This window comes from Oncorhynchus clarkii, chromosome 23 (assembly GCF_045791955.1).
Source record: "Oncorhynchus clarkii lewisi isolate Uvic-CL-2024 chromosome 23, UVic_Ocla_1.0, whole genome shotgun sequence".
NCBI classification, from domain to species: Eukaryota; Metazoa; Chordata; class Actinopteri; order Salmoniformes; family Salmonidae; genus Oncorhynchus; species Oncorhynchus clarkii.
In genome coordinates, this window is record NC_092169.1 from 8,869,436 (window position 1) to 8,884,972 (window position 15,537).

At 44.0% G+C, this 15,537-nt stretch overlaps 1 protein-coding gene across 19 annotated transcripts in view; it reads right to left on the reverse strand.

Annotated features, from left to right (window-relative positions):
* The window catches only part of LOC139381178 (collagen alpha-1(XIII) chain-like), a 117,467-nt gene that overhangs the window by 11,404 nt on the left and 90,526 nt on the right, over nt 1–15,537 (reverse strand). For 10 of the 19 annotated variants that reach the window (XM_071124575.1, XM_071124583.1, XM_071124581.1 and 7 more), the window contains 19 exons: nt 13,305–13,349; nt 11,891–11,926; nt 11,750–11,803; nt 11,006–11,092; nt 10,869–10,895; nt 10,646–10,681; nt 10,482–10,538; nt 10,348–10,371; nt 9,673–9,762; nt 9,389–9,523; nt 8,609–8,680; nt 8,373–8,417; nt 8,171–8,221; nt 8,010–8,036; nt 7,770–7,856; nt 5,076–5,111; nt 3,686–3,739; nt 3,479–3,532; nt 3,134–3,169 (listed from right to left, as the gene is read on the reverse strand). In XM_071124575.1, coding sequence (XP_070980676.1) covers nt 3,134–3,169; nt 3,479–3,532; nt 3,686–3,739; nt 5,076–5,111; nt 7,770–7,856; nt 8,010–8,036; nt 8,171–8,221; nt 8,373–8,417; nt 8,609–8,680; nt 9,389–9,523; nt 9,673–9,762; nt 10,348–10,371; nt 10,482–10,538; nt 10,646–10,681; nt 10,869–10,895; nt 11,006–11,092; nt 11,750–11,803; nt 11,891–11,926; nt 13,305–13,349 — 1,053 coding nt within the window. The remainder of the gene's footprint in view (nt 1–3,133; nt 3,170–3,478; nt 3,533–3,685; nt 3,740–5,075; nt 5,112–7,769; nt 7,857–8,009; nt 8,037–8,170; nt 8,222–8,372; nt 8,418–8,608; nt 8,681–9,388; nt 9,524–9,672; nt 9,763–10,347; nt 10,372–10,481; nt 10,539–10,645; nt 10,682–10,868; nt 10,896–11,005; nt 11,093–11,749; nt 11,804–11,890; nt 11,927–13,304; nt 13,350–15,537) is intronic. The other 9 variants (XM_071124586.1, XM_071124579.1, XM_071124587.1 and 6 more) reach the window with 5 other exon arrangements.

Below are 15,537 nucleotides of genomic sequence, written 5' to 3' on the forward strand. Positions count from 1 at the left end.
TTTTAAAAGCACAATCATGAAGCTTGAATTCTTACCTAAGAAATTTAGACATTTTACAGGTATTTAAAAGATTGATGTGCTTTTTTGGGCTTACGAAGGAGAGTACTGAAGTTTCAGAATTTTGTGGTGGGGAAAATAAGTGGAGGGAGTTAGGGAGTAGGGATACAGGCCGATGCTATTGGTGAGCGGGTTCCTTAAGTGCCTAATGTGACCTTCACAGGAGGTTGTTGCAGGAATGGAAACACCTTATTGGTTCATCAACTACCACTGTATAGATTATTACGAGGGTATCACTATCCCTAACACAACATAGACTTGATGACCCACATAGTACCTTAACAATATCTTAATTGCCATATATCACATTTAGAAAGCTGGCTCTCTGCGGTGCATTGTACTGCGAGTGACTGATCATCATGTTTCACTGCACATACTGTACTCTAGACCTGACAAAGAACATGACCACAAACCTCCTTTGAGTAAAGACACCATTGACTATGTCCAGTTGCCCAACTATAAAGCCAGCACCGTGCAAAATATGGCATAGAAATACCAGAAATAGTATCACTCTACTATTTTCCCTTATCATCCCAATTCCCCAAAATACTGTTTCCATTCCCCAAAAATGAGAACCAAATTATGAAACGCTGTTGTTTGTGTCCACTGAAGGTGGCTGGGCTGGCTGCAAGCTGGCTACAAGTAAACAAGCCACTTAGAGTATTCAAAAGCTAATATTTTTATTTTAAGAAATGTTATTCCTTTACTGCTGAAGTTACAGTTATATTTACAGGTATAACTGTATGGTTTACAATACATTCTAATTTCATTAACCTAGTTCTCTACTGGGAGCAGATCAAATATTTCCAACCAAAGCAAACTATTCTATATAGTGATGAAAATGTATAAAACCTGACCTCATTGTCATTCAAACATCCGCTCACCAAGATCAAGGCGTTTGAACGGGTTGGATTAGGGGTTGGACGAGGTTGTCAAGAAGGAATTGGAATTGGAAGAAAAATAAACCCTGGCAAACATGTAAGCCCTCTCACAACTTTGCCTCAATGTTGCCTGAAAACCATCAACATTGGCTAACGTTGCGGCAACATTGTGGGAACATTACTTGCCAGCCAAGGGAGAGGAGATTACAGGCTTGCAGGGAAGGTAAATGGTGAGAAAAGGAGGATGATGAGGAAGAGGTGGATGAGGAAGTGGAGAAGGAGGAAGATTAACCCGAGATTACGACATTAGAATGCAGGAGGAGCAGGTTGCCAGGGTGTGTGAGAGGGAGAGAGAGGACAACACGACCCGGCAAAAAGAGCCGCGGGAAACAGAGCAGGGTGGAGGGGAGGAAAAGGGGATAGGAAGACCTGCGGAAACAAAGGAAAACAGGACAAAAGTAAAAACAGCACCAGGATCCCACAGCCGGCCACAGCACCTCCAACTGGTTTAACAAAATACCTCATCATATCAATCTCTTATCCTTTCTTTTACACCCCAAAGTAGTAAAAAAAATGGTTCCACAAATAGGAAGTACACATTAGAGTCAATGTCATATATTTCCTGCTGTCAAGAGCCCAGTTGGAAGTGCTGGGAGGGTCAATGACATGTTGTGACTTTTAAGTAGAGAGTCAGAATATGAAATCAGATGTTAATAGGAAGGAAACAAACATTCTCCAAGGGGAAAGGGGGGGGGGGGGGGGGGGGGCATGGGTAAAATATGATTTAATACATTGGTATAATTAAAATGCATACTCTTATTTTATTTTGCAGTGGCTATTTTACAAAATGAGGGTATAGCATTCTGTTATTACTTGAAGTAAGAACAGAATATTCAGATATGACGGCACAAGGTAAACCAAGGACAATTTATAAGACAACGTTTTGACTGGTCTTCAGAGTAAATAGAATATCATTTTGTAAGTTCTTTGATGTGTCCATTCACATGTTCCAGTCATCTCATTATCAAGGTTGAACATCTTCAATCTCTTTTGATCTCTGACTTAATTTATACTACCTCAGTCATATTTGCATATTTGAACAAGATTCATTGAACTCTGAGGTAAAAAGGCCACTGCAAAGGTAAAGGACATATGAATATAATTTCTTCAAACATCACTTAAAATACCATTGAAGGTCACTTTCACTATATGAATCACATAAACTCACACATACTATCAAAGAGCACATCTCTTTTTTCCTCTGTAGTAATGGGATATTCAAAAGATGAGGCTATTGATATTCACATTAACATTTTGATTCAGATTTGCCTAATTAAGAGAGCCTTTAAATCCACCATGGTCCTGCTCATATCACCTAATACAAGCCTACCATGGTCCTGCTCATATCACCTAATACAAGCCTACCATGGTCCTGCTCATATCACCTAATATAGGCCTACCATGGTCCTGCTCATATCACCTAATATAGGCCTACAGTACCATGGTCCTGCTCATATCACCTAATACAAGCCTACCATGGTCCTGCTCATATCACCTAATATAGGCCTACCATGGTCCTGCTCATATCACCTAATATAGGCCTACAGTACCATGGTCCTGCTCATATCACCTAATATAGGCCTACAGTACCATGGTCCTGCTCATATCACCTAATACAAGCCTACCATGGTCCTGCTCATATCACCTAATACAAGCCTACCATGGTCCTGCTCATATCACCTAATACAAGCCTACCATGGTCCTGCTCATATCACCTAATACAAGCCTACCATGGTCCGGCTCATATCACCTAATACAGGCCTACAGTACCATGGTCCTGCTCATATCACCTAATACAGGCCTACAGTACCATGGTCCTGCTCATATCACCTAATATCGGCCCACCATGCTTTTAAGCTTGACATTCCAATGGGCCTGCAATTTAACAACTATTACGGCTCTTGAACAACCCAAAAAGACAAATGAAAAATGAGTACTGCTTTTCAATGAGGAATATGTGGGAGAATAATATCTAGCGTCGAGTAGGAGCATGGAGGATCAGCAGCCATGTTAAATACCATCGTTTATCAGAAGCACTAAATGTACTTCATTAAGCACAGAACATGTTTTCGTCCTGTTGTTTGAACAATAATATTTTGCTCCGGAAGACACATCATTGTCAGCTGCTGTCTTACCCGGTTCCCTTTGAATCCTTGTGGTCCTACAAAACCCTGAGGAGGGGAAATGAAACACATTATGAGTTCCTGTGCAAGCAATCAGAGATGTTACCGTGAGGTATAGCTTTGTGCTGTCAATCAATTTGATCCACTCATTCCCTTAAGACTTGATTTAAGAGAAGATTCATGTTTTCCTCTGTCACTTGAAAGAAGTATTATTATATGATGTTCAAGATGGCTCATTCAACATGTAGCCACTGATTGTCTTTCAGATAGTCAAGATATTGTTCACTTGATAAATGAAATGCTGGAAATGCAATAGTGTATTTATTTGATGTTCTTGATACTTCGGGAACTACTTACAGGGATGCCTTGAGGACCAATTGGTCCTGGGACTCCTGAATCTCCCACGAAACCCTGAAAAAACAACAACATTCATCTCAAATAGATAAATAAGCGGTTTTGACTGAAATCTCTTATGTGGTGTGTGTGCTACTTTTGTGTGTGTATGCGTGTGTGTGTACGTACATGTGTCGGTGTGTGATGATGATCAGTGATGTGAGTACTCACTCTCTCCCCCTTTGGTCCTGCAGGCCCTGCCACACCAACTGGTCCTATTAAACCCTGTAAGGTAATGACAAGACAGACCCTCAGTGGACGCAGACATGACAATGGGAGGACATCAAAATAAAAATGGATTACTTCATTTCCATCATCAATAGCTCAACAAGCTTCCGGAGCACTTAAAGAGATTCTCCAGTACCTTTTGTATACTTTTTAGCCAGTAGACCTAAAAGTAGCACTCACGATCCAAAAGTGGTCCCTGAAAATGCTAGGGGGCTGGCACAGGGTTGCTTTCAAACTAGGCATTTCGCGACTAATTGAGGTGAGACCGTAATTCTGCTCATAGATTACGCATGTACGAACGACACATTGACACATCCAGGCCCGAAGCAGTGGGTTAAAAAAAAAAAAACGTTCTTTGTCGCTAAAGTACCGGAGCATGTCTTTCAGTGCCAAAAGAGTAGTTATCCAATTCTGTTTCGGTTGACCATTATCAAATCATAACCGATTGATTAGGTAGTGGTCTTCTCTAGGTTATCCCACTGTGCATGTTACACCAAGCTTGTTGAGCTAAAGAATAAACAGTAACAAAAAAGGAGAAAAACATTGAGTTCAGCTGCAGCTCTCTCTCTGTGTGTGGAAGTCAGGATTCAACAGGAGGACCTTGCATCTCAGGCAGATAATACAGTATGTACAGCATATAGCATTGGGGAGCCATTACGCCATACTGTCCTGTATGCATATCAACATGCAGCATGAGCATCCCAGCATGCTCTCCTGGTATGACATCACAACGCCAGTTCAAAGCTTTACACTGCAGGAGAGACACTGTTAAGACACCTGTTTTTGAAGATTTGCAATGGCATGAACTCTGACACTCAAACAGTTTGACTTTATGCAAGTAGGCTGAATGTTGAGATCTGATTGCATAACTCAAATGTCCTTATAAATCTTCCATTGACATCAACACATGATTTAGGCAGAAGTCTAGGTTATACATGCAAATCTCAAGCTAGGATTCACCGTGTAATGAACAAGGGGACTATTTCTTTCTCTTAACTGCTTCTAAGTATTGAGAGCAGACGCATCACAGGGTCCATTTTAGAACCCTGACACGTTCCATTGCCATACAGACATGGGACACAGTCATGTGAATATCATCCCTATGCCAGAGCAATCCTCGAAGAGTGCCTAAAAACAGAACTGCTCTCTCTGCAGACAATCAGACAGATAACAAAAAAAGGACAAGCATGGAGGAAAGCAAGCAGACAGGCAGACAGACAAGACACCAGCGCAGACAGACAGACAAGCAAGTCGTGTGGGGAGCAGAATAGGGGAGGAGAGGCGGGGTAGGGGAGGAGTGTGTGTTGGGGGGTACAGGACTTGCGCCACTCACCACTCGACCAGGCCTGCCGTCTAAACCATGAGCTCCCTGGACAGTGTGTAAACAGTTAGAGAGCAGAGGTGGGAGGGAGGTGGTGGGAGAGGGGGAGGAGGTGTGGAGAGGGTTGGGAGGGGTGAGTGAAGCAGTGATTCGTGTGACTCAAAAAAACACATCCAGTTGTTGATGAAGGGTGATGGTGTTGTGATGACATGAGAAACAGTAACTACCAGTAACTCCGTTTATAGTTGCAGTTGATTACCTCTATCAAATAATTAAGTCCTGACTTTTGATAAAATAGTTTTCAATGTCTTTCAGATACATATGCATGGTTAAACTTCTTTCTATGGTTGATGCCCCGTATTCAAAGCAGTTTGAATCATGCACAGTGCGTTCGGAAAGTATTCAGACTCCTTGACTTTTCCCACACTTTGTTACGTTACAGCCTTATTCTAAAAGGGATTAGTTTCTTCCCCTCATCAATCTACACACAATACGCCATGATGACAAAGCAAAAACAGGTTTTTAGAAATGTTTGCAAATAAAAAACAGAAATATCACATTTCATAAGTATTTAGACCCTTTCTTTACTCATTACTTTGTTGAAGCACCTTTGGCAGCAATTTCAGTATCGAGTCTTCTTGGGTATGATGCTACAAGTTTCACACACCTGCATTTGGCGAGTTTCTCCCATGATTCTCTGCAGATCCTCTCAAGCTCTGTCAGTTTGGATGGGGTGCGTTGCTGCACAGCTATTTTCAGGTCTCTCCAGAGATGTTCGATTGGGTTCAAGTTCGGGCTCTGGCTGGGCCACTCAATGACATTCAGAAACTTGTCCCAAAACCACTCCTGCGTTGTCTTGGCTGTGTGCTTTGGGTTGTTGTCCTGTTGGAAGGTGAACCTTCACCCCATTCTGAGGTCCTGAGCGCTCTGGAGCAGGTTTTCATCAAGGATCTCTCTGTACTTTACTCTGTTCATCTTTGCCACGAACCTGCCTAGTCTCCCTGCCGCTGAAAAACATCCCCACAGCATGATGCTGCCACCACCATGCTTCACCGTAGTGATGGTGCCAGGTTTCCTCCAGACGTGATGCTTGGCATTCAGGCCAAAGAGTTCAATCTTTGTTTCATCAGACCAGAGAATCTTGTTTCTCATGGTCTGAGAGTCTTTGGGTGCCTTTTGGAAAACTCCAAGCGGGCTGTCATGTGCCTTTTACTGAGGAGTGGCTTGCGTCTGGCCACTCTACCATAAAGGCCTGATTGGTGGAGTGCTGCAGAGATTGTTGTCCTTCTGGAAGGTTCTCCCATCTCCACAGAGGAACGATAGAGCTCTGTCAGAGTGGTCACCTCCCTGACCAAGTCCCTTCTCCCCAGATCGCTCAGTTTGGCTGGGTGGCCAGCTCTAGGATGAGTCTTGGTGGTACCAAACTTCTTCCATTTAAGAATGATGGAACCCACTGTGTTCTTGGGGATCTTCAATGCTGCAGAAATGTTTTGGTACCCTTCCCCAGATATCTGCCTCAACACAATCCTGTCTTGGAGCTCTACGGACAATTCCTCATGGCTTGGTTTTGCACTGTCAACTGTGGAACCATATACAGGTGTGCCTTTCCAAATCATGTCCAATCAATTGAATTTACCACAAGTGGACTTCAATCAAGTTGTAGAAACATCTCAAAGATAATCAATGGAAACTGGATGCACCTGAGCTCAATTTCGAGTCTCATAGCAAAGGGTCTGAATACTTAGGTAAATAAGGTATTTCTGTTTTAATTTTAAGAAATTAGAAAACATTTCTATAAAAACAGTTTTCCCGTTGCCATTATGGGCTAATGTGTGTAGATTGCTCGGGATTTTTATTTTTTAAATCAATTTTAGAATAAGGCTGTAACGTAACAAAATGTGGGAAAAGCCAAGGGGTCTGAATACTTTCCGAAGGCACTGTATGTAGAGAAGTGTGAAGATATGAGTCTCTGATGATTTTCAAATAGCACGTCTTGGATTAACAATGATTAGAATACAAATACATAATAGTCCTCATCATTTCCATATAAAAGGAGTTACTGTGCCATTGATGATGTGACTGGTACATGTACTGACTGTCAGCAATGACCTTTGACACCCAATAAGTAAACCAGAAGTTAGGAGAAGAGACCCCCCAGTGATACATATCAAACTTATTCCTTGACATGCAACTAAAAATAGAACTACAAGAGACTACATTAACAACATTTCAGAGAGATGATCAGAAAAAAAGTTGGCAAAATAAAGAAAATGATCATGAACTATTTCTAACACATAATAAATCATTATCAGGTTATCTGAACATATGGCAATGGGTAATGTAGATTTCATTTGTTTGTTTTTATAGTAGTGGGTGTATCGCCCCTGTGTATTGGATTGCAGCAACCATCCATCCATGCACTTTGAAAACATTAATGCAACTGCTGAGCCAGGAAACTACCCTTGGTGAGTTAGGCCTAGTTTCAAAGCGACATATGACAACGTCAGAACAATCAGCCTGCCTGGTTCTAAGACACAAAAGTCTGAACAAACAGTGTGCCTATCCTACTGTGGTTTCCAGGGGTCTAAATAAAAGGTCTAATGGCAAAATGGTCAAAGGGAATTAGAAACAAAAACGACACAAACAACAGCACGGAGACAATCTACATAGGGATTGAATGGTGTCGCTCTTGATTGGTGTACTTACAGGAAGTCCAAGATGGCCCCTGTCCCCTTTATCGCCCTTCGAACCAGATGCTCCCTTCTCTCCCCGTATGCCTATGCCTTGCTCCCCCTAAAAGAGGCACAGAAAAGTTATTACTGATGTTTAGTACATAGGCATTAAACTCACTTACTAAAATCAATAAATTTAGCTACTGTTAACTACAGTGTCAAAGGATTCTGGAGGTACAGTAAGACAACAAAGGCTACCACAACCAACTCTTACCTTTGGTCCTCCCAGTCCTTCAGGTCCCTGAGGGGTAAAGACACAATTCGAGTCAGGATATGTCAATCACTTCATGTAAATACGATATATTATCAGGAGGTTTTATGGATATTTCTGAGGGCCTATATTGCTTAAGGGCGTGCCAACTGTAGTGTACTCACCGCGGGGCCAACTGGCCCTTGGGGACCTGGTGGCCCTGGGGGTCCATAGACCTAAAGACAAACACCAGGTCATCAATTAAACACTCCTTCATTAGTGGGTTCAATCTAACAACAAATCCTCTGAATCTGACCCTCTCAAGTCCACTCAAACACGCATGGGTCATTAAAAACAATGAGATATACAGCAGTGGGGGGGCCTTACCATGTCTGACCTTCCTCCCTTATCTCCGGACTCGCCCTTCTGACCCTGAAGCATCAAGATACAAGGTTAACTTAGGCTACTCTCATCATAGTTAGCATGAATAAAACACTACAGTACACCCAATCAGCACTGTACAAATGAATAGCATTCTGAACAGTACTTCACTGCTCCCCAAAGCCAGGTCAGACACTTCATACTCTATGGTCAGATGCAGTCTGAGGGGCACCATTGCGTACCATTGTGCCTGGTAATCCAATGGGGCCAGGGGGTCCAGAAACCCCCTTTTCACCAGTAGGGCCGTCTAAACCCTACAGAACAAAGAAAGGGGAGATCGTGATAGATGTTAAAATATTGGCAATATTTTGTTGTTTTGGATTGTTGTTTTGTGTTTTAATTTTCATATTAAACTATTAATCAATTTACATATTTGAAAATACATGTTTTTTTTTAATAGAAAATGTAGACCTCTCATTTGTCCGATGTTCGAGGTCAAAATAGATCTTGAAGGCCTCAAAATGATACAATGAATTACAACCAGCTTTTTGAGATTGGTCTTGGTAGTAGTCTCCAACTCGTGGCTGTCGGGACATGAAACTGCCCACGACGAGGGACGCAATGTTGCCCATCCTTTCTCAGAGTCGAACCACCCAGACTGCTTGAATGAAACTCTTTTCAAACAATCCTTTCATGGTTAACATAAATACAGTACATATGTCTGTTAATAGGATTAACGCTGCATGGCGTCCTCATAAGACAATGGGTAAAGCCATTCCCACAGTATGGCGTAGTCTTGCGGTATGTTTTGGCTACATGATCTGATGAGTTTAGCCCACTCCAGTGTCAGAACTGGAGTTGATCATTTACTGTAGCCTATAGAAGGTCTCTAATTAGATAATACGAGGGTGGTAGAAAGAGCTAAGGGCCTCCCTTCCCTCTAGTTAATGATGGTGCTCTGGCTTTGGTGTGGGAGTGTGTGTAGTGGTGTGGTGTGGGTCTGTGGTTCCCAAGTCACTCACAGGTGATCCAAAGGGACCCATGTCCCCCTTGTCTCCTTTGGGTCCTGAGAAACCCATCAGGCCCCTCTCCCCTCTGGGACCTTCAGGGCCCGCTGGGCCAACAGGACCTGGCTCTCCAGGCTTCCCCCGAGGTCCCTGGCACACAAAATAGACATCATTGTCGTTGTTGTTTTTATTTTGATCGTCATCATTGCCATGTTGTTGTTGATGTTGTATTTTATCATCCGTAACAGCTGTATAATGGACATTTATACTGGACAATACACAATAGGGGGTGCTCTAACCTTCTCTCCGTCAAGACCTGATGGGCCTGGAAGGCCAACTTCACCCTTTGTTCCTGTTGTTCCGGGGACCCCTGGAGGGCCAGGTGGGCCCTGGATAGATAAAGAGACTGACTCATTAGCTGCTAGGCCTACATTTTCTGCAGCATACAGTAACATAGGGACCGAATGCGCCTCTAATTTATACATCTCCATCTGGCTTTTGGGGGTCACATTATAAAAAATAAAAAAGCCTATCACTGGAATATTGTTGCTTTAAATCAGTGCTCGCCCGAGCACTCTCGCAGCATTTCTCTATCCATCAGTTCCATTCAAATTGCATACAAAATAGATAATCCTGTTCAAGATTGTTTTGTTTATTTACATATATCAGACATATATAGAGAGTACCAGTCAAAAGTTTGGACACACCCACTCAAGGGTTTTTCTTTATTTTGACTATTTTCTACATTGTAGAATAATAGTGACTCACAATGACTTATTGGAAACATATACTCTATTATCTAGTGCCGTATTCATAATAGCAAACATTTATATTGGAATTAAAGTGGCAAAACACATTAGGCCTTTAAATTGTCTGTCTGATCCCATGACTGTCTTTTTGTTCCACAGACCTGCATTAAGAAGGCCTATACATTTCTAATGCATCATTGACAGACTTTAGAAACCGCCACTCACCATCAAAGGTACATTCCGAATATCCTAAGGAGAAAAAAAAAACACAATGTTAGAAGACCTGGTACCCATTTTACAGTGCTTCATGAATCAAACACAGGCTCATCACAGGAAGCAGTAAATAGTTGGTGACGTACATTTTCATTGTTGATGATTTCTGATTTCCCTGGCTCTCCTGCCGCACCCGGAGGACCCTATAAAGTTGGGGATCAACAACAACAAAAAAGTATATTAAGAATCATAATAATTAATTTGTGTAAATCTCCCACTGGCATTTATGTGTGACAGAGCCTGTACTTACTCTTGGTCCAGCTGGGCCATCAGATCCTGCTTCCCCCTGGAGGACGATCAAAGGTTAGACAGTTAGCCTCTCCCCTTTCATTTATCAACCTCAACACAGCATTCAACACTAACAGGATGGGAGTGAACGATACTTGAGCAAAATGAGAGGACAATGTTAAGTGATCATACGTTTCCTGTTGGGACAAAATGTCAACCGAGGCTACAAAAAGTTCCCATCTCACCTTGAGACCTTGGTCGCCTTTGTCACCCTGGGAAAGATTTTTAAAAAAAAAACGTTTTATTGGCATGCATGATATTATTAAACCAAGGTAGCTTTTTCTGACTAGTTTACAGCCTCTTGTTGGATAGCTTTTAGTACCTTGGATCCTGATAGGCCTGGGAGTCCTGGTGTCCCTGGTTCTCCTTTGATGCCAGTTCCTGCTGCGCTGGGTTCGCCCTTGTCACCCTGCCACAGAACAGGACATGGACAGTGTCATCGACAACCGTACAGGACAACACACTCTACTGTACAACACTGAGACACCATCCCATTGACTGTGCCATTAACAGGAGATGAGCAACACAGCCCTGAAGGTTGGTCACAATGGATCCATACGCATCTGAACCACAAAGTGAATCACATGAAAACATCCAACAGCACAGCTCCTTGTCCACAGCTTTAGTTCTTAAACCCTCAACACAGAGGCACGAACTCAAATCTGCAAAAGCGTTCTCTAACAAGAGGACGTTTTCACACATTTGGCAAATCTCTGTGATTTGATGGAAACAGAGTCATGTGAGTGAACGATTTCTCTGAAATGGCCCGCTGTCACGTGAGGCATGTTATGCCGCGTCACTGCTGTACAAGCAGCTATAAGAAGAAAGTAATTCAGGAAGCAGAGTTTTCAGTCCACAACTAACACAAAGATCAAAGCACTTCTATACAAGCCAAGCCTCCTAACAGAGGAGAAAGCTAAAGAAGCAACTCGAGACTCTAATCGCAGCTCTAGTCAGTCACAAAGACACACAGTGAGACGATTGACTCGATGGAGCTCTTGTTGTTATGGGAGCACTGATGATTGACAGACACAGAGCACAAACACAATGTCCATTCCAGGCCTACCCTGTAGCCCCTCTTTCCAGGAAAACCAGGTGTACCAGGGATACCAGCTTGACCCTTTATAGTGGAAAGAAGAGTTTCAGTACCCTGGATATATATAGGCTTTTACGATCTGTGTTAGCCACACCATTCCAAGGAAATTACCTTTCTTCCAGGAGTGCCTGGAAAACCTGGCTCTCCCTACGGTGGCCAAGATGGCACAAAGGTCAAAGGAAGGGGGAAAAGAAAGAAGACAGAAAGAATGAAAGTCCTACTCTTCTTTTTCAAATATTGATGAACCAATACGTAAAAAAGCACACACGTGCACACAGAGGGAGGTAAGCGAATTGGTATTCAGTAAACTTGCCTCTTTGAATCAGTAGCCATGCCACATATCCCTAACAAGCATTTTCTATACATTCAGGAAAATTCAGAAAAGGCGCGGGGCCTGTTTACATCCACGTGTTTGTCAGTTTTCTTGGAAGAACATCATTCCCTCAGCGCAAGAAAACAACATGCACTGGGATCGACATTTGGAAAGGCATGTTTGGGTTGGTGCATTCTACGCTTGCACATAGCTGGTCTGGGTCTGGACACGGAACTGTCTCAGATTCTGATCCGTCAGGAGCTTCTAGCCCACCGCAAGCCGATTTAACCCTCGGAATTGGTCGCTATAAATAGTAAAGAACACACAAGAGTTATTTAATTCATCCCTGTGTTTGCTCCCCTCTTCAATTGGCTAGATTAACGAGGAGACACGCGGCGGATGATGTACAGTCACAGCTGTGACCACAGGACCTGCACGGGTTTATAGCAGGCGGCTGTGGTCCGAGTCCCAAATGGCACCCTATTCCTGGTCAAAAGTAGTGCACTTGATATGAAACAGGGTGCCATTTGGGACACAGGGTGCGCCTCAAGTAGACACCAGCTAAGCAATTATACGGTATCTACTTGACTTGCTGAGACTCAAATGCCGTGTCTTATGCCGAAAGTTACGAGGGTGACTTCTCTCGTAACAATTTACACCCCATTTTCAAATGACTAATCATCAATGTCAAGATATGCAGAACAACCATGGACCTGGGAGTATTACTCAAAAAGGCCATGCACTATTCATCATTGGTTTGACTTGTATTTTGGGGAACATTTGGATTAGGAAATGCTTTGACAGGCAGTTCAACAGACAGCATACTGGGAATACAGCTCTCTAACTCAACTCTGGACCTCCAAGCCAGTTCCACTGCCCTTTTTCATTGTTCCCCTCTAATCAGGGACTGATTTAGACCTGGAACACCAGGTGTGTGCAATTCATTATCAGGTAGAACAGAAAACCAGCAAGCTCCGGGTCCTCGTAGAGTAAGATTTGAATACCTCTGGCATACAGCATACTACCAGTTAACACATACAAGACATTCTCCCCCCAAAAATATGGACAAACAAAGGTCTGGAGGGAGAAAGACACTGGACTGCTCCCATCATTTCATCTCAGATGCACAGTATGCACACTGTCAGATACACTGCATGCACAGGATGGTTTAGGACAAGGGTGAAAGGTCAGGGCTGCACATGGGTGGACTACCTTCAATCCTTGTTTCCCTGGCATTCCCGGCATACCAAAGTCCCCCTAAAAGAGGACATTGATTATCAATAACTACAGTGAGAGTGTTCCCAAACAAGCAGGACAACACACAGTTAGTATTGACGAAACACACTGAAGCTCAAATAAAAACACATCAATTGGAGGCGCAATTCAACCAACCAAAACAAAACCTGTTGCTGCCATGTTTCAAAGTAATGAAAACAAATGATCAATGACCAAGATCCTCAAGAGGAAAAGCGTATTACATGAACAAATAAGAACAGAGAGATGGGGAGGAGTGGTGGAACGTCCCTGGCAGTCTGACTCCTCTAGGTCTGACGAAGGGGCAGGTGGTATCGCCCAACTTGGCAACTCTCCTCTCCTCTCCCCCACCCTACCAACAGACACTCAGCAAGTGCATTTCTGCTGGAGCCACTGACAGGTGCTGTGGTTCAGGCTCAACGTGGAGGGGGGAGGAGAGTGGGAGGGGGGAAGATGGGGCACCAGTAGACTGGACCAATGTGTGTGTGTGTATGGGAGGGGGGGGGGGGGTACAGAGCTAGAGCCCCCGCAGCCACAGCATGCCCAACTGCCCCATGGCTTTCACACCAACCTGTCAGGGGGTTGTCACGTGGGGATAGAGTGTCCGTCCGTTTCTGGGAAGATGAAAGCGCCGAGCGGGCCCCCTGGCCAGGGAGGGATCAGGGCAGGTGAGCGACGATGGCTCTAATCGCATGGAGGGGCCCCCAGCAAACACAGCAAAGAAACAGGAAGCACAGCTCCCTTTGATCTCCTGATTCTCTAATCAGCTCACACCATTCCTCCCATCTACTTGGCCATCCCTTCCCGCCAGCGTCACTCCCCACCCCCTGGTTCTATTTTCACACCGGCATGTGTGTATGAAACTCCATGGGTGTAGGCTCGCGTATAATTTGTCGACTGATAAGCCTGGTGCTTGATTTATCAATAGGCTAATCTCTTCAGTGAAATGATGCCGTCATGGCCTTTCCAGTTCAGAGGAAATGCCCTGACGGTCACAGGGGAAAAGATTCATCATCTGTTCAAAACAAACTGTAATGATCCCTCTGATACACCAGTAAAGAGGGAGTAAACAGTGTGAGATACTTTAAGATGGCCTTAAAATGGCCACTGCAGCTTCTACCACTACCAGAGTGGATCTGAGGCAAGTGAACGGAATAATAGCACTAGGTAGGTGAATAGAGAGGCCTACTTTCTGTCTTCTCCTCTGGTCTAATGTGCTCTCCAGCTGTGCTGGTCTAGGGCTCTATGATTTCGAGGGAGAGTGAGGGCAGAGCTCCATTCAGTCAGACAGACGGTCGATGTCTGAAACGCTAGGCTTGGCAAAGTCTACCTCCCCACACACCTCTTCCCCCTGTGTTCGGAGCACCACTGTCACCTTATCCACTGTCTCTGGGTCTCTGTCGTCTGCTTTCCTGACTGGAGTGTCTGGGAGTGCCCACACAGGTTTGACCCAAGGGAGACATTTCAAAAGCAGGCTTTTCTAACAGCCTAACAGGCTCATTAAATCAACCAGTCGTCCAGACCGGGGGAGAGACATCCGCCATTACAGGGCTAATGGTGAACCCCTGTACGGTAATGGTGAGCTAGTTCACCATTGCGAAAGCAGAGCAGAGGAGGAGGTCTATGGCTATCCTGTTCACTTCCTCTATGTCTAGCCTGGTTGACTGTAGCCTGGCGACTGTAGCCTGGCGACTGTATCCTGCTGAGCGGGAGATGTGGAAGTAGCTCGGTCAGACTTGTGGTCGGCACCATGTGGACATTAACGATTATGGCCCATGCCACAATCCTTTACATGTTCTTTTTATTACAATCTGGTTGTACAATACTGTGAGCCCGATCCAACATTGTGAGTACAAATATAGAACAAAGTTCCCCTGGGCAGAGACAAATCCCAAATCCTAAGGTGAATATAGTGTAGCTTTGGATCATTTTCCTGCAAAAGCGCTTTCTCTTTACTATAAAACAATTCGAACCATAACTCTCACAGCCCCACTGTTGCTGTGGATACTGTGTCTCTGCTAAAAGCGCCCTTCCTTGAAGTGTTTTTCCCTCTCTTTCCCAATCCCTCCTCCGTCTGTGGAGTCTAATGGGGAAAACACACGGCAGCTGCTACTGCTGTGTCGGGCGGCTCAGGCCGAGGAAGCGGGAATGTTCACTGTGGAAACTGGTCGGCCGTGAGTCCGAGACTCAA